Genomic DNA, 27,823 nt, shown 5'->3' on the forward strand with positions numbered 1-27,823 from the left:
GATTAAAAGAACACTTCCATTATTTTTAAAATTGATATATTTAAATGCTTTTGTTCATATAAAAACAACAATAAACACATTTCTAAATAATAAGATTATTAAGAAAATTTGGAACATTTATAAAGGTTTGTAAGGATAACATGATCGATTTTGTTATAAATCACATGGTTTTGACATGTTTTGAGTATGCTCCTGCCAGATAGGTAGAAGCCTGGTGATCCTGTTATGAACAAATCTTAACAGATAAAGATATAACATGTGAATATAGAATCTAAAGAAAACGTAAGGTTAGATTAGGCTATTTGAATATGGCTAAGCACATTGGTTATCAGCCTGAAGAAGAATGCTTTTATGAAGAACTTTATAGGGAAAACTGGTTCGTATTCACAAAACACATTAAAAAAAATAAAAACTGCACAGCCAGCTTGTTCACCAGGATTTGAGTTGAGATTAAACTACCAGTATTGAGTTGTTTAAACCACTTGTAGGACAAAACTAAAGAAAATGCTTGTAATATCATGTAATCAAAAGTTAACTGCATGTTATATGCCACAATTGCTTTCTCAAGTACTGAGGTAGGTAATACTTAATCTGCTTTTTTTTTCTTTTGAAATGTTTGGTCATGGTATTATTCATTGCATGTATTTTCTATAATACATACAGAATATTAATAGTTCTATAACAAGTGTCTTTTTTTCATTTTTAAGTGCTTTGCTTGTTGATATTCTCAAAATTGCATTTGATGATTAGTGCTATCATGTGTATAATAAATACAATAGATGCATATAATAGATCAATATATTTTTAGTATACATATAATGATTCAATATCATTTTTATGGGGAAAAAAAGACACTTTTGACTGCACAGATTTTCTAGAAATCCCAAGTAAAACACATATGAAATCATTTGTTTACAATCAGTGAACGTTAAAATCAGCTACCTGTAACAATACAATAAAACAGCGACACAGTTTCCTACAACAACCAGCAGTTCCCCCTTTACATGAACAAGAATTTTTTTTTTAAATATTTATTTGTCCTTTTTGAACAATGAAATGTCCTTCGATTTCATGCGATCAGGACGCTATAGAACTTATCCTTAAATAGAAAGCCAAAACTTGTACATTGGATTTCAAGTAAATTTCCGTGCATTACCAAATGATCAGCTTTTTAAAATGCTCTCTGCTTCAATAATACAACGAGAATTTACGCCTCCTTGAACAAAATCAAACATTTCGGAAGAGCTAAGTAACTCCATTTTTGAATGTACGAAGTCAGATCACAAATCAAAATACCGAGTTTTATCCGCCATACTAATGTGTGAAAGCGCCATCTATAGGTGAATTGAATCGCGGATAGATTCTGACCGTCCTATGCTATATGTGAAGTTGAACCTCTACCTGATTATTATCTTTATTTTGATGTAATTTAGTAAATCGTGATTGGCAACAGTTGAGTTTTTACATCTACGTTTTCGAGTTTGTTCTATTGTTTACTTTCGTTTTTAAGTAATGAGAATAATGACTTTTTGAGATGTTTTTCATGAGTATTTAAAAACTGATGAGTAATACTTTATGCCATTTATGTTCTGAGTATTGCTTTGAGGTGTCAAAGCTAAAACTAACACTTAATTAGACTTGTAAATAGAATTGTAATATTAAACTGTTTGTGTTGTGACGAGATGTCTTTCATTGGATAATTGATTGTAAATAGAATAATTGATTGTAATTGATTGTAAATAGAATTGTAATATTAAACTCTTTGTGTTGGGACGAGATGTCTTTCATTGGATAATTGATTGTATACTCATTTTCCATCATAATTCTTCTGATATCGAAGGTAAAACGGGATACTATAAGACTAGCGTCTAAGTTTGCATAAAAATTCTTCTGTTATATAAAAGAATTTAAGTAATTTCTGAAACCTTTTTGTCAATACACTAAAGATTTTTTTAATTAATTACACGTCCTAGCTTGCAACTAGAACCATCATTAAATCGCTATTTTATTTAATCATTTCCTGAACATTATCATGTATACAGATTGACCTCGTCTTTGTAACTGATAATTATTACTTGCAAATTATTCTGTTGCTGGTGAACTAATAACAACAATTTTTTATTGCTGAGTTAGGGTTAACAATCTTCGCTTTCGCTCTCGCCTGCCTTACGGAAATCGGCGTAAAATGCTGGTACCTAGGCTGATTGTGCGCATGCGCGAACGTAGGTGGTGTGAATAGCCTTTTAGCTATTCGCACCGCCGGTGCGAATAGCCACTGCCGTAATATCTTCCCTATCCTTACGATTTTTTCTGTAGGGATCACTTTGCTTAACTAAAGTTATTCTTTTTTCCCCTTCGACCTCTTAGAAAATTTAAAAGCTGGGTCAGTCTTGCACTTTATGATTTCTCTTCATTTACTAAGTTTCTCAACAGAACTCTCAACTCATCTTCTGGAATACACGACTCCACAAGTGGGAAGAGCATTACAAATATTTGTCTGAGGTCATCCCATGGATGCTAATGATCTGAGGCTGGATTCACGTTTATCATACAATTGACTTATACCAAGTTTTGATTTAGTAGCATTTTTAAGAACTAAAGTTAATAGTTCGCGACATAGTATTCCACTAACAATTCCTCACGGCCAAATCTTGCTTTGAGGGTTTCAATCGCTTCTGTATAATTTTCTGCCGTGGGTGGTGGATTAGCTATCGACGATCTCTTTCGCTCTTGTACCTTTCGACATATGCTGTATTAAATATTGGAATTTGTCTTCCAACTTTATGATCATGATTTCCTTACTGACTCCAGAAGTGAAGTTAATGAAACACAACCATTCTTTAACTTCACCGCTAAATTTCATTAGTTCAAGTTTGGGAAATTTTAGTTTTGGTTTGTTTGGTTTGTTTAGTTTGTTTGGTTGTGATTTACTTTCAATAAAAGAATTTACGCAAACTATAGCTTTATCAAATTTGACTGTATGTTCTTATACAGATTCAAGCTTGTCAGAATAACTTTTACTATTATCATCAGCACTTAAGGCAAGCTCTAAAATTTCATTGTCAAGAGTCCTTAAATCAGCACTAATGCGTTCTAATTTAATTTTACAATGTGAGACCACGGGACTATAACTACAATCTCAACTGTAAATAATTTTCTACTATATTTTACTTATATATTTTCTCATATGTTACTATGTACTTATTTATCTATTCAGAACCTGGTAATGCAGGAAAGACATTGCTAACTGTCCAAGCAGCTAAAATACTTGGAACTCTATTCATTAAGTTAGGATTCACCAGAATAATCTGCAGTTCGCCAGTCGAACTTGTTTTTCATATTTTTATCATCTTATTATGTGTTCTTACCTTCTAATTTTCTAAGCTTCTATAGTTCTACATCTTACTTTCTAATGCTTCAATAATTCTACAAGCCATATAATTGTTTTAGCTCTTTAATGCCATTCAATAATTGCTGTTCATTCTACAGATCTTCAGCACCCAGGTGCTAATGTGCCGTTCTCTGGTGGAGTTCTACGAAGACAAAGAAAACTTCCGGGACGATAGTTAACTTATGGTAGAAAAGGCCTTCGGGTCTCAGACTACAGATCTTGCCATAGATTCAAGATATGCAGTGGCAACACCAGTAAGAAGAAAATTAATAAAAAAATATATGTAAGTATGGCGGCTGATATAGCTGTGGACGATGATGATGCATGGTTATATGGAGAAAATAACGCGGAAGAGCAGCGCAAGGAAGAAATAAATGCTATATTTGATAGGGCATCAGAAGAAGTTGTTGTTCCTGGTGAAGAAAATATTATAACAACAAATGGTGATATCAAAGTAATTCCTTTTTTTGTTTTTTTTGTTTTTTATGTACTGGATCAAAACTCTTATTTACTGATTTTTCTAAATCTTCAATTTTATAAACACTTGCTGTGTAAATAATATCTTGGGGTAAGAAAATATACGCTTCTTTTACTTAAATACTGCTTCTTTTACTTAAATATGTTAGAGTAAAATCGATGCTTGCCTTTTTCCAGCTGTGTTTTTTCCAAAATGTTTCATCCCATGAAATTAATGGTTGATCTTTACATTATGGTAACTTGGCGATTTTTTGGCGAAAATTTGGCGACCAACTCTCCTACAGCAACCCTCTATTTTTTTTCCCCGCCGCCAGTAAAAACATGTTTCTTTTCTTTTTATCTCCTGAACACTTCTTCCAACGATCTACTAGCCGAATTACACTTATGCTAGAAATTTTATCAAACAAAACTGTTTAATCATGACAAATATTCACTGCAAAATTAGGAAAAACTGCACAATACCATCCTCCTTACGCATTTTTCAAAATAACACATACACATAAACCATGTACACGCCGACTTATTTTTACTTAAAAAAACATCCCAGAATTGCACAAAAATGGCATTGCGCACACTCTTCACTATATCCATGTACACTGCTTTTTTCTCATAAATTAAAAAAATTTCACGAAAATACATGACAATTTTCTCAATCTTTAAACCCGGTAAAAAGAACATATATGAAATTACGTGATCGCGAAAAAGTATTTACCCGTTACAAATATCAACATTTCCACATATAAAATAAATAAAATATCCAAAAACTTTTACCTCTAAATCATCTATTACATTATACACGTCACCAACGAATTCATACCGCAAGCGTTACAAATACAAATATTTATCAAATATTTAAATTATTTCCATGCACGTTTATTTCAACTTAAACGTATACCAAATTCCTACAAACATAAAATTCACAAAATAACTATGATTTCATTAAAATATAATTAAATTCAAAAACACTACTTAAAATATAAATGAGCACATACATTAAATTAATAAAAATTACCTTACAATCCTAATTACTTTACACTAAATCATTGCTAATAACAATTTTCCCAATAATACCAAATTCCTTTCCACCTTACATTTACAACAATGCATAAAAATAATATCCTCAAATAATTAAAAATACTAACTTACCTAATCTTCTTCAGAATCTTGATTACGTGGCGGATACACTTTTCTTCCTTCTGTTTCAGAATCTTTAAAATCATACTTATCTTTCAAAGCAAGATACCAGGTAAAATAAATAACATAATAAAACATCTTTATTTCTCTCTCGCACAACCTTAAAAAACATTTATTACTATCCTTTTCAATACCACTAAATACCCATTTCAAATTCACTTTAGTTACGGCCATGGGATCCAAAAATTCACAAACATTTCACACAACACAGAATTATTTCACACAACACAGAATAAAGCCAAATACAAAATTGCCAGATTTTTTCCCAATTAAAGAACAGTAATTCGTCCATTAATATCACATGACATATCCCATGATCTCTCATTTTCCCCGCACAAAATAATGCGTAATCGGAACTGAGTACTGCTCACATTATTACCAAAGTCCCAGGTAGTAACCTTTATCGCCTCCAAAATGTCGCCAAACTATCAGTTACCATATTGTAAAGATCAACCAAATTAATTTTAAGATAGACGTATACAGGGCTTAATTTCTAAAATTAGAAGTGCCGGAGCCCTATGGAAAACCGTCGACAAAGAGGAACAAGAATAAATAAATAAATAAAATGACTATTAAACTCATTAATAGTTTTAAAATTAAATAGTTAATTACTATCAAATTAATTAATAGCTATTTAGTTAATGTTTATAAATTGTTATTTAATCAATCATAATGGCTATATAATTAAATGTAAAGAGATAAATTAAAATTTAATAAGCAATGTTTAATATAATTTTATTGCTAAAAATAAAATTTCAACCGAACTTGTTATTAAATTACATAAAAGAAATGCCGCAACCTTCTTATTTAGGGTTCCAGTGCACTCCGACTAGAATTATGATATATTACAAAAACTAAGAAGCATGGGATCCGGGATTCGGTGAACTCCGGTGCAATTTAAGCTCTGGTTGTAAGGGAGAAAAGTTCTTTTATTATCAGAAAAATCAAATATGCTTAAAGTATAGCTGATAAAAATTCAGATAATGCTAAAAAGAGAGCAAAACAGAACGAGAACGTGAGGATATGAGTGGGTGGAAACAAAAAATGAGGGGAATCTTGGTGAGAGAGAACATTCTCTTTTACAGCAGTTCTTTGCTGATATAATTATAGCTATCAAGCGGATGTGTGTCAGGGGTAAAATGAGTCCTGAATCTGACAACTAAGGAGGAATTTAAACTTGCTGGTTATGCTTTTAACTGATAAAGATGATAACTGCAAATTTGAAGGTTTTTGGATATCGCAAACCAAAGGTTAAAGTTTCCAATTAATGGATTAGGTAAAGAAATGTGGAAAAGAATAATAAATAAAGGTGATACAACAGAAAATTTTCATTGTGATAACAATGCCCCAATCATTAATCACGTAATGGACGGTGAAATCTGTGTTCTAGATCTGGAAAATACCACTATTGATAGTGAAGAAAGTGACAGAGAGGTTATTGAAAACGAAACAATTACAATTGATAATTGTCAGAATTCTCAACACAGCAATTACAGGACTTGAACAAAATGAAACTTTGTAACTGAAAAAGAAATTAAGTCTGTCTATAGAATGAGATACATTCCGCTGACCTCATAGATCACGTGACTTATGTATACCTTTTGTAAACAGACAATGCAGATGACCTCAGAGATCACGAGACTTATGCACAGCTAATGCAAACAAGCAAGGTCATTCTTCCTCTTCTTTTGCGGATTGTATCTCATTAACGATTAGCATAAAATTATTAGTATTAGCACAAAAATTAAGCAACTTACATTGAAAGAAATGTGAATTTTTTCAGGTGGAAGTTTTATTTACCTTCTCAACATAAATACAGCAAGGTAACTTTCCAGATGATGGTGTGCCGTTGCTCTTTGTTTCTTATTTTGCCATTTGGCGCTACTGCAGTTTTTTATATTTCTTGTGTGTGCGTTCCAGTTTCCGAAGCGATAAAATGGTTCACTTTGAAATGTTCGAAACTTTCCTATTCCAGTTTTTCAGTGCAATATGATTTCTATGAATTGGAATATAATGTAGTTCCTTTTTTGATATTTTCTTTTATTGCTTCTAATATAATAATTATGGATCGCTTTGGCTCCTTCAAAAGGAAACATTCGTTTGTTTACGGCAAACTCCACCAAAGATCCACTGTTGTGGTAGAATCCGTCCTGCATTGCTTTTGTGCTTCGTGAGCATTCTTTCATCCACGATCATACCAGGTCCTCCTGTTTTCTGTTGTTGACGTTTTAACAAAGAATCCACACAAACCTTGCGCATATAGTTATTTCAGTCAAAAACTGTTCTGTGACTGATTTCCAACTGCTTTTCAAACCATTTAACTGAAGTTAATCCTTTGCTCCAACCATAAATAGAGCCTACGCACTTCAAGAAACTCAATCTCTATGACTCAAACCATCTGCCTTTCCATATACTTCTTTTACTGGGACAAGTTGAAATGTTGCAGCGCCATTGAATTTTGTCTCTGAACTATAATTTCATTTCATAATTATTATCACAAGTACCAGTTTTAGGCAAAAGGCCTTTCGCTTAAAAGGATCTGATAGATTCTTCCTCTGTTCTGGGCAAATCCCAAATTTTCATTATTTTTTCATCCATTTTTGACATATTAGTAAAAAGACATTAATTTAAGAATTTACTACGTTTTCATTGTACAACATTCTGATTCGCTGGTTCGTATCACATGACCCCAAGTGATCTCATCTTGAGTAAACAGCGCTACAAGAATTTAGTATTACTTTCCCCACAATGTTCAATAACCGGCAATATTGCAAATTACAAATAATCGGAGTACTGAAATCTGGGAAGAAGACATAATATGACGATTTGCATTCAGTCTTTCCATATAATTTGATTTGAGAGTTTTCATAGTTGCATTTTATTTTTTTATCATATTCATACCCTCCTTTTTAATTATTTCTCATTAGTGTTCTAATTGCTATTTCTTTCCATTCTATGTTTTGTTCACTAGCATGAGGCTTATTCCTTTTTTTACGCGTGTTAATTCCATTTCATGTATTATTCTGCTAGTGTCGTTCTAATTACCTTAATTCATTGTAATTTGTAAGCACATATTTGCAGACAAGTGTAATGAGAAGATATTAATATGAATTACTCAAACATGATAATGATAACTTAATAAATAAATAATGAAAATTATGTTGTTTTGAAAATGGAATAGCTGTAACATTAAGCAAATGTATGCTGATGTTCAGAGACTGTCATTTATTCCAAGTGCTGCTAATTTTCCTTATGGAGTACTATGACAAAGATAATATGGAACAAAACATACTTCACTTTTTTGCATCTCATCTGAAAGTATTCTGCCTTACTGACATTGACCAGTCATAAGCATTAAATGCTGATAATAGCCATCAGTATGTTAACCATTTTTTTTAATAGTCTACAAATCTTTTCTACCAAACCAGTCTTTTAGAAGCTTTTAGTAGTGAGTGCAATGCTTTTGAATGTTTCTTGTTTGTAAGTTCAAGTACATTACAATGATTTTAGAACTTTGCTATCTTGGAAAATAATATTTTTGTATTCTTGTGTGTTTCTGGGAAGGTTCAGCTGATATGTATAATTTTTTATACTGCATTTAATACTTCTAAATCTAATATTGCATTTATGGGTGTTACACTTAAAACTTTGAGTTGATTTGTATATTCTTAAATTTATGTTATCAAAATGATTATTTTTTTCCTAATCTCTAGCATGGAGGTATTGAAGATGAAGTTTCTATTAATAATCAAGATGCAACCAAGGTTCAAGAGAATGAAGAAGAAAAAGATTCTGATGAAGAGGAAGATTCAGATGATGATGATGTTCAGGTTGTAAAGCTTTTTTAAAAGATTCTTTTAAAAATGCCTAAACCTTTTTTGCTCCATGTTTAATGTTGCTAGGAATATCCTCTAAATATCTCCCTTTCTCATATAATAACTATTTAGCTTAAATATGAAAAGCAATACAAATAACTACTATTTTCTAAAAATTAAACATTAATTAATTATTGGATGTTATTTTATTTGATGTAGTAATTAATGAAGTGATATGTGTGTGATGGTGTTATTTTACAAGCTCAAAACTAGAAAGGAATGCTAAAAAAATTAAATTATCAAAAGAAAATTCAATACAGCTGCTTTAAAGAGTATGATTCTTTTATAAAATATTTGGATATAAATAAATAACATTTTAAATCCTCTGCTTCAGTGCAGCCAAACTAAAATTTAAATTTTAATTGTCAATAAATAATAATTGCATTTTTTTTTAAGTAGCAATTTTTTTAATTGTATGGTACAAAAAAAAATCTTCATTTGAGAGCTATTCATATATTTTACTAGAGATTACTATAAAATATTATTATAGTGAAAATAATTTATTTACTATAAAATTTATTTTTTAACATTTTATAATTTCTCAAAATATGAAACTTGAATATTTCTTATTGTGTATGTCCAATGAAAGGAACATACATTGCTCACTCAAATGCGTGTAGAGTAAGATTAGTTCATTTGTTTACATCAGGATGATAGCCAGCATATTCTTTTTGAGGAAGTTCTGAAAAGTTTTGTGATTTTTTTTATCTGGTTTTAATTTTCTTTACAATCAAAGTAAATTAGCTTAGTAGTATATTCTTTGCATTGTCAAAAAATGACATCATCTAGAGCTACCAAGTTTTTCGGGTAGCGTATGTTGGGGTGTGCTTCACCTGAACATGGGCATCTCAGAGCCCAAACTTTGAATTTATTTTATATTTATATAGATTTAAGGAATATTTTTTCAACTTATAGAATAAAAGAAAAAGCAGTTACGATTTATTGAAACCTGCGCCCATTATTCTTGAGGTCAAAATATCGTAATGACATTCAAAATAGTAACAAAAAAAGTTATCTTCCAACTTTACTGGAAGCTGTGTCTAGAATGCTGTGAGTGCAAAACTTACCACAAGTAAATGTTTCAATCTATAACTATTTTGTGGGCAATATCCAGCTGTTCTTTTCCCGATTTAGTTGATTTTAATTCCCTCGACTAACTGTAAATGAACCAGAGTGCAGTCACAAATGTGATTCTACAGCCATTGCAGCATGTTCTTTCTCAAATAAACATTCTCATGTCACAGTTTTCCAGTTAGGATGGCCATTATTATTCATATTGTATACATTAATAAATACTTTTTTATGGTAGGATCCCATAACTTTGATAATAATACACTGCTTGCTGTTATTTGGAAGGCAGATTCCATTTTAATATTTTTTTTTTTTCAAAATGCAAGAAAAAAGTATAACAATATTGGATTGTCCAATGTTGTGACGTCATGCCATCATTGGCATTGACTGTGCTGCTTGGCAACTGTTTCATGGTATAAGTACCCATATACAGTCAAAAGTCGTTAATCCAAACTCGTCGGGACTTCGGCGATTCCAAATTATCGATTTTTCCGGATTATAGATCATCAGTTTAAATCTGGTAAGATGGCATGCAGAAATTATAAAATTAAAAATATGAAACCGTAATTTATGAAATAAAGAACAATTATGATCTAAAGGGTATCAAAATTTACAAAAAAAAAAAAAAAAAAAAAAAAAAAAAAAAAAGCTTAATATTTATTTGTTTACTTTATTAAACATTTCTTTCAATGTAAGTTGTTTAAGTTGCTCCGTTTTTTATGTGATAATACTTTCTCTTTAATTCTATAAACAGACATAATTTCTTGTTCAATTACAAGGTTCCGCTGTTCAAGTCCTATAATTGCTGTGTCGAGAATACCGACTAATTTGTCAATCGAAATTTTTTCGTTTTCAATAACCTCTGTGTCACTTTCTTCGCTATCGGAAGCGAATTATAATGACGAGGAATTTGATTTAAATCATATCAAAGACGGAGTACATCGAGATGAAATACTACATTTAGTAAGGAATTATAAGCCAAATAAAATAAAAAATCTGCCTTGAAGATAAGGATAGTGCTGACAGATCAACTTCCAATGAATTGCGCGCTGCGGCCGCATTAAATGTAAACAAAGTTTAGATAAACAAACGTTAAAGTTTAGATAAACAAAATATATGCCTTTATCCATTTTTTACAGCAATTCCACTTTTTGTTTAATGAACTTTGAAATATACTTTCGCTTTGTAGATCCTTTACATATTAGTAAATATATATCAGAAATTCTATTTGACATAATCAAAAGTTCAAGCTTACTTTTATAAAATTGCTCTAACAGTCTGCAAAAAATAATGAGCCGGATCCAATTCGAAGATTAAGGAACAACGCAATCTGCAGCATTAACTGAAATAGATAATTAGATAATTTTAGCTTAGCTTATACCGTCCGTTATACATTAAACGTGCACTCGTAAACGTATTTTGCGCACGCGCAGAAGCATATTCGCAGGTTTAAAGGTCTTACGCGCATGCGCAGAAAGTTTGAAGTTTTGAGGTCCGGATTATAGATCATTATGGATTATGGGTGTCCGAATTAACAAATTTTGACTGTATTTAAATAATTAAAAATGACTTTCTGTGTTATTTTATATATACATACACAAAACTTTACATAATCGTTTTTAGTTGTATCGCTATTTAATTGTCAGATACAATATTAGCTTTGTTGAATTCCTATGCAGTGCTGCCCACATAATGAATGCAATCCATCTGACGTTATAAATCAACAGAATGTTTTTGGGTATATCTGCTTATCCATACACCTAAGCTGGATTGGAAGTCATTGCTGTTAGTGGTTTGAACCACTTTTGCAGAAGATCTTTGGTGGTTGCTATTCTCCTCTTTATCAAAAACTTCTTCATGTTCCTGCTCGAGAATGACTAGTACTTTTTTTTGTGACAATACATTAAGAATGTTTATTCACTTATCTCTCTGCTTATTATCTTTGTTTATGCACGTACTTATGCATAGCCTAAATAGGAAAAGAAATGTAGCTCTATATTTAATTTGCTAATTTTTTTTAACATGTGATTCATAATGCAGAGCAATTTTCAATGCATGTGCTTGTTCAGTATGCAGGATGTTTAACTTTTTTCATTTATGAAGTAATTATTGTATCTGATTGAAAACTTTCATTAACATTTTTTAAATAGTAATTGTCAAAGTATTTTACATGAAATAGTTAATAATGTATTATTTAATTTATATTGCATTTACTTTTATTAGATAACAATTGGTGATATAAAACCAGCATCTACTACTTATCCATATGGTGGAGCCCCTGTAAATTTGAATATCAAAAGGGGAGGAGCATTCACCAGTGGTTCAGCAGTTAGTGGTGTATCTAAAACGAAAGGAATTGATTTAGAAACAGTCGGTATCATCAATGGAGTATCAATGTATGAATTCAACTTGGATACTATTGAGGATAAACCATGGAGAAAACCAGGAGCTGATATTACAGATTATTTTAATTATGGTTTTAATGAAGATACATGGAAAGCCTATTGTGAAAAGCAACGCAAATTACGTGTAGACAATAATGTGACACCAAAGGTTATCTTCTCATTATATTAAATAATATACATTAAATAATTATTTTGCATGATTATAATCAAGAAGGAAATTTTTGTTATGAATTAATTACCTGCACATTTTTGTTTTATTCATCTTGTACATAAAACATAAAATGTGTATGTAATCAGATCAGGTGAAATTACATATCTCAAATCTCCTATTAACATAGTACAAAGGCTTTTATTCATTATCAGGGAATGTCCACTTAAAAAATAATTTGTCCCTATTATGAGATTCCTGGGATTCTTGAAATGTCAGTCAGTGGGATTGTTGGAAGTTCAACTGTATTACATTTTTTAAGTGACAAGACGTAAATTCATTTCAAACTAGCTTGGCTTAGAAGTAAGTTAAGTAGATTTTAAAAATACACCTTATTTATTAAAAAAATAGAAATGAATTTAGTAAATGAAATACTTAATTGAAGCTGTTAAATTGAAAGGTTTATTTTCTTAATATAATTTGATAATATTTGACTAACATTTCTCATTTTTAACATTTTTCCAGAATTTTTCTACTTTTGCTTTTACATTAAAGTAGTTAGAGATGGGAAAGGGGATTATTTCAGGTGTTAATACAGAAAAACTCTAAATATAGAATGCTAAATTTTCTCCAGAAAATTAACACTTAGGTCTACCACTAAGTAACATTGGTGATCCCAAGTTCAATGAAATTGCAGCAATTGTGTTCACTTTTTAATGAACCTCAATAAAACCAGTATGTCTAAAGCATTGAATTCACTTTTTTTTTTTTTTTAAGTTTAGGATTCAAAAGATAATGATGGAAAAAATTCCAAAGATCAAGTTTTCAAATCACAATCCCTCCCCCCCTCAAGACTTAATAAGATTTGAGGATGTGTATGTCTTATCCCTACTATTTATTCCCATCACACATTCAGTAATCATTTATCTAATGTAGCAGATATATTTCTAAACTTTTAAACAAAGTTTTAGTCCAAGACTAAAAGTATGAAAGTTATTTGAAGAAAGCTTTCATACTAACTTGTAATGAGCTGTAAAGGTAGTTGTATAAAGTTATCAGCTACAAAAATATGTAATTTTTTTTAGTATATTTGTTGTAGTATTGTTTACTTTTTTTAAATATATGAACAATTTGTTGCAAACTTAATGATGGTGTTTTATTTAAGACTTATACTCACTGATGAATAAAATGTAAATCCTTTGCTATAACTGCTATTTGGGATTCATCATCAGCATATATGGTGGGATGAAAAAGTTACAGGACTGGGTTTTTATCTGAATGAAAATAAAGTTTTGGAGCTGAATTTTAATGGAAATAGATTTATACAATTTTCAAGTCTCATCTTCTCTACATATAATAAAAGAAAGAGTCTGTGTGTGTGTGTGTCTTTCGTTTGCGCTGCGCGAAAGCTACGAAATTGGGTACATACGTGCATCTAGACAAGAGCCAGTGCACCTCGAAGCGATTTTTTCGAAATTCGAATTAGAATTTTTTAAATTTTATGTTTTGTGATGAAATCGCGTCATTTTGAGACATAATGGGCTATAGGAAAGCGAGATTTTACTCTACACACTCTATTTTCACATCGTCATGAAATGTAGGCACTTAGCTATTTTACGAACTTAAAATAAATTTCGTGTTTCAATAAATCGATTAAATACGAATTTATTTAAGAAAGTGAGCTTAACACCTTTTCAACGGGATATTTTTTGAAAAAGTTTATTTTTAAAAATGTACAGTTTATTTTTCTTTGATTTTTGGACACGTTAAACTTTCATCCTTGCGACTGCTTTTACAAAAAAAATTTTAGAAAAATGATAATATTTTGTATTTTTAAAATTTTTTTAAATGAAGCTTCTGAGTACACTTCTCACATCTTTAAAAATGTGATTTTGGCAACAATTTTCCTTTCTTATTGTTGTTCTTATTGTTCTCCATTTTTCATGTCTTATCTCTTTCACAATTATTCTTTGATTTTCTTGGAACAGAGCTGGACCTCTTTTGATTTAACATCAGTTACTGACTTTGAGTCCATTTTCAATGGATGTTCAGCCCTTTTTAAAATATTTATGTTATTCATAAATTTTTTAGCTTGACATAGAATTATTCTCAAAAGTGTGATTAATTAGATCATAACTTTCAAGTTTTGTTCAATTTTATCCCAAATTTAATACAAGTGCATCGTTCTTTCAAATCACTCATTTTCTTTGTTAGCAAAAATCATGAATGAAAAAAATTTCTTCTTTTTTAAATTTTAAAACATATAAATAACATAGAAGAATACAAAAATTACTGCAAAACTGTGAGAAGTACTTTTAGCTGTACTAAAAAAATACTTATTAAGCAGCTTTCTACAGTTTGGAGGGGGGGAAAAAATAAAATAGCTAAAAAAACAAAATCTGAAATGTTTCAGATTTTAAATTACGTCCAAAGGGGCGTTTTTTAACATTTTGTGTGTTACCTTTCTTTATTAAATATCATGTTCCTCGCACTTAAACCATAAGATCCAGTGCAACAGCAATATCGCAAAATAGTTTTAAAACGAGCATATCTTTAGAATTTCCGATAGAGACTCACGCGCTGGAGATAAAAATGTTTTTTCTACACAACGTTGCCATTGCTCGCTTTGAAATTCTTGAGTTTGTTAATCAAAAATTCGTCAAAGTTTTAAAAAATAGGAAATCGATCATAAAACAAATTTCAAATTTGGTCTTCCACATGCTCATATTCGTTGGAGGATTACGTTATTCAAAATTCGATGACTCTGTGTACCGTTGTTTTATCACAATACGAGAAATATACATACATTTATGCAGATTTTTCATTATTTAATTTCTTCAAATATAATGCAGGACTCTAACATTTTGTGGAAACAGTTTGAAAAGTGAACCGACATTTATGAGTCCGACGCAAAATGCCAAAACGAAACTAATAGTCCTTTGGGATTCAAATCCCTTTGGACTAAAAAGCTGATGAAGTGCAGAAGGATTTTATTTTGAAACTAGCAGCTTTGCTGCCAGCCTTCGTCTGGCTTTTAAATGTACCGGAAAAATGGCTAAAGGAAACACCAAACGTTAAATTTAAAAACTGCATAGAATTTTACTCTGCAGAACAACTTAATAAAGAAATATTATTACATATAACAAAATTACAATGAAATAAGCAATATCCCTTAATACAACTATTAATTATCCTAATAAATAAATTAACCAACTTCCCTTTGCAAAATATTAAGAACTCAAATAGTATAAAGGAGGTTAAGAACTTTGTTTCCTAAAAAAATCGCTCAAAACTTTTCAATATCTTAAAAATAGTGAAATGAGCAATAAATAACATAAAAGAATACAAAAAACAAAAAATTCTGAAAAGCAAAGTATAATTAATGATATTTTACCTCATATTTTCAAGAGAAAAAAATTACAATAAAATAATCTATATCCCTTAATACAAATATTAATTATCCTAATAAAAAAATTAACCAACTTTCCGTTGAAGACAAAAAAATCATGCAAAACTTTTCGATATCTTACAAACAGTGAAATAAGCAAAAAAATAACATGAAAGTAACTAAAAAAACATAAAATTCCGTGCAGAATTTTACTCTGCAGAATAACTTTATAAAAAAATCAATAAAAATGTATTATATATATAAAAAATGGCAATGAAATATGCCAATCTCTTAAAAACAGTGACATAAGAAATACAATGAAAAATTGTTGCCAAACCCATATTTCTAAAAGAATGGAACTATTAAAAATGATGTGATTTCATCAAAAATCTATCAACAACAATAAGAAAGGAAAATTGTTGCCAAAATCACATTTTTAAAGATGTGAGATGTGAGAAGTGTACTCGGAAGCTTCATTTAAAAGAATTAAAAAAATACAAAATATTATCATTTTTCTAAAATTCTTTTTTTTTTTTAAATTTTTAAAAAAAGCAGTCACAAGGATGAAAGTTTAACGTGTCCAAAAATCAAAGAAAAATAAACTGTACATTTTTAAAAATAAACTTTTTCAAAAAATATCCCATTGAAAAGGTGTTAAGCTCACTTTCTTAAATAAATTCGTATTTAATCGATTTATTGAAACACAAAATTTATTTTAAGTTCATAAAATAGCTAAGTGCCTACATTTCATGATGATGTGAAAATAAAGTGTGTAGAGTAAAATCTCGCTTTCCTATAGCCCATTATGTCTCAAAATGATGCGATTTTGTTTTAAAATCTTTGTCCTCTCAATTTTTTTTTTCAATTATTAAAAAGGAAAAGCCTACTGGACTCGAGTTTGTTGCAGATCAGTTGCCAGATCATTATGAGCCAAGAATTGCCATAATAACAACAGGTGGCTGTACATTATTGTCATCAAGCATCCATTGTTGTCTTTTTTCACATTTCAGGAAAATTTATCTCCATTTTTCATCTCTTATCTCTTTCACAATTATTCTTTGATTTTCTTGGAACAGAGCTGGACCTCTTTTGATTTAACGTCAGTTACTGACTTTGAGTCCATTTTCAATGGATGTTCAGCCCTTTTTAAAATATTTATGTTATTCATAAATTTTTTAGCTTGACATAGAATTATTCTCAATGTGTGATTAATCAGATCATAACTTTCAAGTTTTGTTCAATTTTATCCCAAATTTAATACAAGTGCATCGTTCTTTCAAATCACTCATTTTCTTTGTTAGCAAAAATTATGAATGAAAATAATTTCTTCTATGTAAAGAGGACTATAGCATTATAGTGTTGCCATATGTTGGTATGTAATTTTTTTATATATGTTTGAAAATGTTTAAACAATATAGTGATAGAAAAACCTAATTTTAATTTCAAATATGCCAAGGGGGGAAAAAGTCCTACAACTTTTTTATCGCACCTTGCATTTTATAATGATAATTTCACAAGTCTAAAACACGATTCTTATACCTTTGCATCGTTACAGCACACTTTGTGAAGGAATTTTTATTTGTTTGTTATAACTTTGAGTCACGTGTATACACATAGCCAAGAGAAAGTAAATATTTATACACAACATATATTTTAAGCTGACATTCCACATGTAAATATTGTTTTGTGCATTTATCTGCTGCATTTGGAACAAAAATCTTAAACTCATGTATAAAATATAATATTTATGTTTTTATTATGTTCTTTGTGCTTTTGTAATTATGATAATTATGAGGTATGCCCATAAAGTAACTGGACAAATAAAAAGATCAAATGATTAAAAAAAGTGAAAGAATAAGTGTATGTTTAGAATAACATCTCAAATCTTGTTAAAGCCATTTCAAATTGGTTATTTTGTCATCTGCATATTAAAATGCTGGAGTCATTTTCATTTACTAATAACACATTGTAAACAAAATTAGTTTGAAATGGAACAACATTATAACATTAAGTTTTGCTGCAAATTAGTAAATCTGCTATCGAAACATTTAGAGATGATTCAAACATGTTGATGCATCATTTTCAACAGCACAAGTGTATGAGTGGTACAACCAAAATTTCAGCACAGAAATGTTGGAGTAGTAAACCTGAGGTAGAGTGCTCTTCAACTTCAAAGAATGATGAAAATGTGAAGAGAATATGTTCTTAGGTAGAAGATGATAGATGTGCAACTACTCGGAAACTTTCAGACATGATTGGGATAAGCAAAAAAAGCTGTAGGTTAGTTTTAATCGAAAATCTGAAAATAAGAAAAGTTTGTGCTCGATTTGGTCCTTCGAAACAGCAGCAAAAAGATGACAGAAAAGCTTCTAAAGATTTGCTACTTTTGCAAGACAGACAACAGACAGTTTTTAAAGTACATCATAGCAGAAGATGAGATTTAGTATCTGAATTATGACCCAGAAAAAGAGACAAAAATGCACAGTGAAAAGAACTGTTTTGTGCCGTACAAAAAAAGCATGGATATCGAAATCAAAGACTTAAGTGATGATAATTGCATTTTTTAATTACAAAGGACTTATTCATCCTGAATTTGTCTCTAAAAATCAATCAGTTAATCAGTATTTTTACAAGAAAGTACTTTTTTGAATAAGAAATAGGATAAGGTAAGTTAGGAAGGAACTTTTTTAGTCTGGGCATTGGTGTCTTTTACACGATAATGCCTAGCCCTACACAATACTGTCAGTACGATATCTTGTGAAGCATTCAACTGCAGTGATAAATCACCCACTTTATTCTCCCTACTTATCACCAACTGATTTTTTTCTTTTTCTGAAGCTTTAGATGGCCATGAAAGGACATCTCAGATATTAAATGAAATGTTATGCATATTTCGCAAGGCCTATAAACAGTATTTTGATAACCTGAATAAAAGTTGGAAAAATAGTATAGCCATCTCTGGAGATAAATGGAGGAGATAAATTTATCTGAAAATTAGTAATCTTAATTGTTATTTTTAAGAAATTGTCTGGTTACTTTATGGATATACCTTGTATAATTTTAGTTTTAATTAATTTGTATTTAATTTTTATAACAAAATGCAACTTTCTTGTATAATTTCCATTGAAATATTTTTTTATTTAAATTTTAAGACATAACAGTGACAATATAATGCACAGAAAGGTGTAATTCAAATTATCTCTTGTTTCTTGATATGGCCAATGTGGGAACATTATTAGAATTGAGTGATTTATTTGGTTATGTAGTATAGAAATCTAAAAATTTAAGTAATATCTAAAACTAGTATGCCAATGTTTCAGATACTACATATATTTTAGACAGTAAATCTCTTTTCATGTATTATAAGTTTATATATGAAAAGAGATTTCATTCTAACAAAATTCTGAAAACAAATTAATTTCATTCTAACAAAATGAGCAAAATTGCAGGTATAGCTGTTTATATAAAGAATTAAAATGGATGAGCATCTTTTTTTTATGTTTACATTTTTAATTGAATGTGAGTAAGAAATGAAAATTTCAAATTTAAATTGAAGTTAAAAATTCAGCAGCAGCATGAATTCAGAATGATAGTGATGCATCTATTAACAAAATTAAAGCCAATCCATCTTTGATTACTTTTTTATTTTGACATAGTGCCAGTAGTAGCCATCATAATTTTTTACATTGCAAGTCACAGTTTTTCATTATTACTCTATTGTGAAATTATGAGTATCTTCACACAAAATGAGAACCTTTGCAAATGTGATTTTTTATTATTCTGATGTTGATTGTTGAAAGAATATCATTGATCCTGATTAACTTAATTACTAATGATAAATTTTTAATTTATATACAAAATTTATTTTTTGGAAATGCGTGTATTTCAGCCTGTACAAATAATACCTGGAAAAGATCAACAAATTCCAATAGCAACTGTAAATGAGAATAGTAAATATTCTGGAATGGGAGCTGTTGTCAAAAAAGCTGGACCTCCTCCTGGCAGACGTATGTCTGGGAGCATTGATGTCATCTGCGGTGCTAATAGTTCTAGACGTTCTGGAAATAGTAAAGAAAATGTTATTCAGGTATTACATTACAAGTGGTGCAGTTTTTTTTTTAAAAATATAATTTGAATTTCTGCATGAATTTTTAAAATCATTTACTTTGTGTTTATTTAAATGTGAATATTACAAATATATTGCATAAAAGTATATTAGTTATATACAAACAAATTACAGGTAACAATTTGTGATGCTTTTGATTTTTTGGAAGCATTTTCTTGAATTTTATAGCACATTTTTACATAGAAAGGTTCCATTAGATGTATAATTTTAAATAATTATTAAAATTGCATTTCTGCCAATTTATGACTGTTTACAAAAATAGTAATCAGATAAGTTTTCATTTTTCAGAAGTAGCAATGCCATCTTTTTGACTGAGCTAAAAAAAAAAAAAAAAAAAAATTGATAGATGCTGCTAGTTATCAATTTAGTTTTGATTATTTTGAAGCTTAAATTTCATTTCTTGCTTTTATGAATTATGCCAAATAAGATTGAACATGGCAGCACACGCTTCCTTTCTTCTGCCATTTCTCAAAATCCCAGATGCATTCTGTTCTGTGAAGTAAGACCTCCCATTATTATTATATTTCTGTTTTAATATTTGGTAAGGTTTTATAAAGTGTACTTAGAGAAGCAAAATTGCAGAATAAGAGGAAGGACTTTAATTATCATACTATGTAGAATAATTACACTGTTTAAATACAAAATAAACTATAGTACAAAGTCCATAATCCGGACGTCAATTATTCAGAATGATCTATACTCCGGACCTCAAAGCCACAAACTTACGCATGCGCGTGATACATTTACGCAGGCGCGTTTGATGTGCGTGTCCGCTACGCATGCGTGTAAAGCCAGTAAAGCGTTTACCCATGCATGCTTCCGAAGTGAAGAAAGTGACAGAGAAAAAACGAAATTGAACGTTATTGAAAACGAAAAAATTTTGATTGGCAAGTTAGTCAGTATTCTTGACACAGCAATTACAGGACTTGAACAGTGGAACTTTTTAACTGGACAAGAAATTATGTCTGTTTATAGAATTAAAGAGAAAGTATTAGCACAAAAAACAAAGTAACTTAAACAACTTGCATTGAAAGAAATGTTTAATAAAGTAAATAAATAAATATTAAGCTTTTTTTTTGTAAATTTTGATACCTTTTAGAGCATGATTGCTCTTTATTTCATATTTTTAATTGTATAATTTCTGCATGCCATCTTACCAGATTTAAATTGATGATCTATAAACCGGAAAAAACCCTAATCCGGAATCACCGAAGTCCTAAGGAGTCCGGATTATGGACTTTGTACTGTATATAGATAATTACCATACATATAAATGCATAACTACCACTGATTAAAATAGCCATTTTTAGATCAGCAATTTCCTGACTGATATGATATTCCTGAAAACAGAAACGTAACAATGTATCTACTATTTTATACTTTTTCACTGGCTCTGAGCCACAGTTAATGGGTATTGTTATTTTGAATAAATTCTGAAGGAAGGATAATAAAAATCCAGTATACTGATATTCCTGGGAGGATACTGGTATCCTCTTTCTTGGAATTACTGAAGAAAAAATAATTTTTTTAACTCCATTTTTTAAAAATTTATCTTTAAATATCAGGTGGGCAAGACGGTCTTTAAAATAAATAAATAAATAAATAAATAAAACCAGTGATATCTAAAACTAACATGCCCATGTTCATTAGTTATATTTTTAAGCAATCCAAATAAATAATATATTAATTCCTTTTAAACATTTCCTTTAATTGCACTCAACAGTATTGTTGCTTCTGTATTGGTATATCAAATATATTAACCAAAATTTCTCTACTGAGTCATTCAGAAATCCGCAGCTGAGAAAATACATGACGAACATTGTTTTATTTTTTTCCTAAACAAGCTTTTATCTAATTAAATAGTGTACCCTTTTATACTTGTTTTTTCCTTCCTTTTCTTCTACTTCCATTTCTGTTGCATAAATTTAATATACATATTTTGGTCTGTTACAGTATCTTTTCCCCAATGTATTATTCTTCGTAAAATATTACTGATGTCATCTCTTCACACGAAATAAAGCACGGATAAATGAAATTCAGTTTTCTTCAAACCAATTCCCTACCCTTGTTTGTATTTTCTGTTTATAAATACTGTGAGGTTTCTTCAACAATGGATACTTTCATAACATGAAATTGAATATTTTTTATTCTTTGGCAGTATTTCTGAATTTTGAGAAAAGTTTGCGTATTCCATTTTAATTTTTGGTAAATCCCATAAGTCCATCATGAAAATAAAAAATCAAAACCATGCCAAAATTTGCATCTCATAGAATCAAACAAAACAAAATATAATGAACTTTGAAAACACATCATATAATTTTGGCAGATTATTACCTATTTTGGCAATTATGTGTCATACCTGTGGCTGGGAGACAAAAATGTTATTAAAATAAGTAACACAGTTCAATCAAAATTTTTAAAGTTAGAGATCTTAAGACAGCAGTCACAGAACTAGTGTATTTCAATTTTAATATATGATGCTAGTATGATTTTTCACTATACAGGTATAAAAATTGAAATAATAATAAAAATGAAATAATAATCTTCTTTGTAATGCTAAATGAATAAAAAAAGATATAATACATGCCAAGTGTCTTATCATGCATGAATAAGCAGTAGAGTTTAATAAAATGCAGAGTTATTTATGTAATTAATATTGGATGTTAGCATTAAGAGAAATATTGGTAATAAAAACATAATTTAAAATCATAGAAATTTTAGAATGTGTTTTATGTTTTCAAGCAAAATTTGATTTTTGAAAAATAATTAAAAAGATTTCCCAAATATATCTCATCATGAAATACCTTTCAACTACTAAAATTTTTATGAAACATTATAGTATATTGCAGCTACATGATGATATTGATATATTAAATAAACACTTTTTTCAATTTTTAATTTTAAGAAAAATGTCACTTTAAATTAATTAAATGAAACAAATGATATAAAATGAACAGTGTTAAAAACAGCTTTGCAGCAATGAGTTTTTATATTTTGATTTTGTTGTATTGTAATGTGAAAAGCCTGTCTTATACAATTATATTGTCAAAGAGGAAATAAAATATGAGTAGCTCCTTTTAATAAGTACTTCTCATAAACATATCCAAATTTTGTTTAGCAGTAGTTTTTAAAATTCTGTTTTATGCTGGAATAACATGTCAAGTCGATTAAGTTTTTGAAATCTGCATTCATATTTGCCGGCTTAGCTGCTCTCGTGAAAGAATGACACTGTGGGAAATATTGACAAAGGGATAACTACAAGTCATGTAAATATGTAATATTTCATTATAAACTTCTGTATCTATTCTTAAACTTTCTTCATTTTAAAAGTTAATCTAAAGTAGGAAAACAGTCAAATTTATTCTCTTCTTTTAAAGAGATCCTTAATATTAACTTTCATCTGAAAGAAGCAGTTTTATCCATTACATTAAAAACAGAAATGCTTCTTCCTTGTAATGATAAATTTATTTCATTTAACTTGGTAAATATATCTGCAAAATAAGGTACACTTGCTAACATGCCGACTTACTAAAAATATGATGAAAAGAAATAACTCGCTATGTAGTTCTCATATAATATCTTGACAATGCTTTTTCCATAGATAGCCATCTTACAGTATGCGATAATAATACAGTATGTTAGCTATTCATTTCATCACATAAAATTTTAAATAATCTGGATTAGAGTGGTTGAAATTTTACGTAGTTTTTTCAGTGACTTTTTTTCGTTTGTTGCTATTATCAAAATGCACATCACAATTCCTTTCATTCTACCCTCAGAGGGCCCACTAGTGGCTGAGCAGTAGAGTCGCTGAACACTGGTAGCTCCAACCTGGGTACAATGCCAGGTGAATAGGCTGGCTGCATGAGCATTTTTGTGGTTTTTTTCCATATGTAACATGGATACAAGCCAGTTTCCCTTAGAAAGTCTACCACGAACCCATCCTGCCCTTTAGGCAGATAGCCATAGTATGCTGTAATCTCAACAAATCAAATCAAACCAAACCATTCTGCCCACCATTGTTTGTGCACTATCTGTAGAAATGTTGGTACACGTTTTCCATTCTAATTTTTTTATAATTACAATTATGTATGCAAATGAATACATACTCTGCAATTGTTCGTTCTTGTAGGTATTTTCAAAAGAATAAATCTTTGGCAGCATAAGTCTTCACCAGATGACTGATGATTGTACTATATTATTAAATTTATTACACATTATTTAAACACCTTGTTTCAAGTTTTCCTTTTAAATTTCATTTAAAAGTTGTTTTAAATTTTGTTAAATGCATAAAAAAAAGTTAAGTTTTGTTATTCTCTGACCTCACCATAATTTTTTGTTTAGACCGCCAAAAATGAAAAACTTTTCTTCATAAATACTGTAATCATTTTGACCACACATAATCTTTATATTCTAGAAAATTATTAAGAGATTATTTAGAATGTGACTGATTCATATTGTTTCTTTTTAAATTCTAAATGAAAAGATTCTAGAGTTGATGTAACTATTAAAAAGAGTTATCTTTAAAAACTTCAGCAGTAATTTTCCCCTTTTACTTACTATTTAATGCATAATACTTTGTTTGCTTTTAATTGTGTGAACAAATATAAGAAAGTTTCTTTCACACTGTCTTTAAAACTGACAGTCATTAGAAAGATTGCAGGTTCAAACCTCAAAGGGCCCACTAGTGGCTGAGCAGTAGAGTCGCTGAACATTGGTAGCTCCAACCTGGGTACAATGCCAGGTGAATAGGCTGGCTGCATGAGCATTTTTGTGGTTTTTTTCCATATATAACATGGATACAAGCCAAAAATACTTAGATAACTTGGATACTGTTATAACTAGATCAGAACAATTATTGACGTTTACAGAAAATATTCTATTAATAAATTTCAATATAATTTTCCAGCACCAAAGTACTGTAAACCAAAAATAATTTTCATTTTAATCTAATACAATTACAGCACCAAAGTACTGTAATCATATTAGATTAAAATGAAAATTATTTTAAGGCAAATGTTATTGACATGTTTCTTTGCTATAACTATAGAGGAATAAAACAGATGAAAAATAATTAAAATATATTTTTTTGTGTGTGAATTTTTTAGGTGATTGGCAGAGATGTGTATGACAGCTCAATGCCACCAGGACTACCACCAACACATATACCACCCCCATTCATTCCTCCTAATTTATCAGTTCCTCCTCCTGGATTACCACCCGGATTGCCACCACCAAGCATTCCTCCACCACCTGGAACAATGCCAGGTCATGTTCCATTTCCAGATCTCTATGGAAATCCCATATTTTCACAGCCTCCACCACCTGTACCAGGTGTTAATGTAGACTCTAATTCACAATATGATGAACAGTTTTTCACTGGCAATTCTTCTCGGCAGTTTGATGCCAATTCTGAATCACAGCACAGTTGGACTAACTCTCCACATCGTGAAAGAGACAGAGATCGTGATCGAGATAGAGACAGGGACAGAGATCGTGATAGAGATAGGAACAGAGAACGATCTCGAGATAAAGAAAGAGATCATTATTGGGAAGAAAGAAACAGAGAGCGTTCTTCTGGTCGAATACCAACTTCAGATGAAGATTATAAGCGACGTGAAAGAGAAGAATATGAAAGGAGGCGTTATAGGGAATATAGAGATAGTCGAAGAGACAAAGAACGTTATGAAAGAGATTATGATAGGGATTATGAACGTGAGCATTATGAGAGAGATCGTGAACGTGATAGTCGCGAACGCGAAAGAAGACATCGTGATCACAAAGACAGAGAAGAGCGCCACAAAGAGAGGTCATCCCGTCGTCGTCATCATCATGATGACGATGATGAACATCATTCATCACGTCATAAGCATAAAAAATCTAAACGTGAGAAAGATGACTCATCAAATGCCATCTTGGAAGGATCAGAGTCTACACAACCTGAAAATGAAGAAGAAAAGTAAACAGTTGTAAAGTTAGGTTCTAAAAATATATACTCACTTCTTAATGAAGAATGTCTATTTCAGTTTCACAAGAATGGAGAGACTAAGTAATTAACAAAGCTTATCTCAAGGAAAATGTATATTTTGTCTTGCTATATCAAATTATCAAGTAAATAGTCACCAAAAATTTATACAGTATTCTAATCATTGTATATATGTATTGGATTTTCTTCAGTTTTTATTGAAAACCCAGGTTGTTTTACTTAGCATTAGGTTTGTATTATAATATAGTTTTACTGCTAATTGAAAGCGTTGGTTCAGTATTTTATTTAATATTTCAATAAGGCTTTGTTAGTTTCTGAACAAAATATAGTACAAAAAATTCATTCCTTTGATAAAAAAATATATTTTTATGTTGACATAAAACTATCAACATTTGAATTTTATGCATGATTTTAATATTTATGATCAAAATTTTATACCTATATTTACAAAAATGTGCACACATCATTTACTGTGATTAATACAAAACTTATTAGAAACAAATTCCTTGAAATTTAAATGGACTTTGATCTGCAAAAAACAAATTTCTTTATCTAAATTTTGGACACTGATTCATTTTTTAATGTTAAGACACATGAGGCACGTTCTTTAGATGTGTTATGCTAAGAAAACATTGTCTTTATGTATATATAGATTTCTTTAAATTTAATTGCTTTTCTGCCCCTGCTAAAATGTAGCATATTCAAGTCCTTTTCTTTTATATATTTATCCAATATTTCCTCCATATATAGACACAAAATTTTGGGAATTATCAAGCATTTATTATATATTTTTGTTTTTGGAATTGTTAAAAATAATTCTGGGAAATGCATAAGCACATGCTTGCATATTCCTTTTTTTCAGGACCCCCCCCCCCCCAAATACTTTTTTGGCTCCAAAAGAATTGTCTGATCACCCTCAAAATCAAGTTTTAGTAGAAACTTAGTACTATAATATACAAAAATAAGACTGCTTTTTCACCTAATTTAAAATTTTACATCAGCATGTTTCTGTTCCATTTGATTCATCAGGATTTTTCTGATGAGAACTAGGTAATATATTAATATAAGATATAAATAGCTTTAAATTGGAAATAATATATTTCCAATGAATATTTTATAAAATGCTTGCTTAACAACGATTATAAGTTTTAAAACATAAGTTTGAGTTTTTTTTTTTTTTTTTTTTTTTTTTTTTTACAGATAATTGAAAATAATAACAGGCAAGTGATAGCATTCTAATATGAAGCATATTTGTGATTTTCCTTTCCTATACTATAGTCACCAGCTTACCCATTCTTTAATTTTTAGAAAAATGCTTTCTAGCAATAAATAAAACTTAAATTTTGGTATCTCCCATCCATTGTGATTTTCAGCATAAATTTTTCTGGAGATTCACTAAATGTTTAATCAGTTGATTTTGTATTACATCAATAGATAAGTATATTAATTAATGAATATACTATTGTGTGGATAAAACTATAATTTTTACCATACTTAAAAATACTTTGATAAATAAAAGCTTTCCTGCTGAAGATTTTTTTCAAGATAAAAGTGTAAAAAATTATATTGAAATTATCCAAAAAATATAATATTTATATTTTCTAATTAATATCTGAATACATTCTTACATCAGAACCATGTTATGAATAGTTCAATAACATAAATGATGCATTATAAAAGTAATATTGTTTAGAGTTCTTTTCAAATGGGATCACCACACAGCATGAAAACTTTCTAGAAACTCCCAGATTTTTATTAAAAT

General features: G+C 29.7%; 1 protein-coding gene across 1 annotated transcript; it reads left to right on the forward strand.

Annotated features, from left to right (window-relative positions):
- Positions 1-3,660: 3,660 nt before the first annotated feature.
- Positions 3,661-26,326, forward strand: LOC118187036 (uncharacterized). Its single transcript, XM_035357219.2, has 5 exons — positions 3,661-3,845; positions 8,776-8,892; positions 12,232-12,561; positions 19,839-20,036; positions 25,184-26,326. The coding sequence occupies exons 1-5, from the start codon at positions 3,681-3,683 to the stop codon at positions 26,036-26,038; spliced, it is 1,665 nt and encodes a 554-aa protein (XP_035213110.1). The 5' UTR covers positions 3,661-3,680; the 3' UTR covers positions 26,039-26,326.
- The last annotated feature ends 1,497 nt before the right edge of the window (positions 26,327-27,823 follow it).

This window comes from Stegodyphus dumicola, chromosome 2 (genome assembly GCF_044657685.1).
Source record: "Stegodyphus dumicola isolate Sdum_Otavi_A_Nest chromosome 2, ASM4465768v1".
Classification (NCBI taxonomy): domain Eukaryota; kingdom Metazoa; phylum Arthropoda; class Arachnida; order Araneae; family Eresidae; genus Stegodyphus; species Stegodyphus dumicola.

Bases quoted from the DNA above. Each gene is read 5' to 3' on its own strand.
- LOC118187036 (XM_035357219.2), top strand. From the start codon at position 3,681: ATGGCGGCTGATATAGCTGTGGACGATGATGATGCATGGTTATATGGA. The intron at 3,846-8,775 runs GTAATTCCTTTT...CCTAATCTCTAG, and splicing joins CAACAAATGGTGATATCAAA to CATGGAGGTATTGAAGATGA. The intron at 12,562-19,838 runs GTTATCTTCTCA...CGTGTATTTCAG, and splicing joins ACAATAATGTGACACCAAAG to CCTGTACAAATAATACCTGG.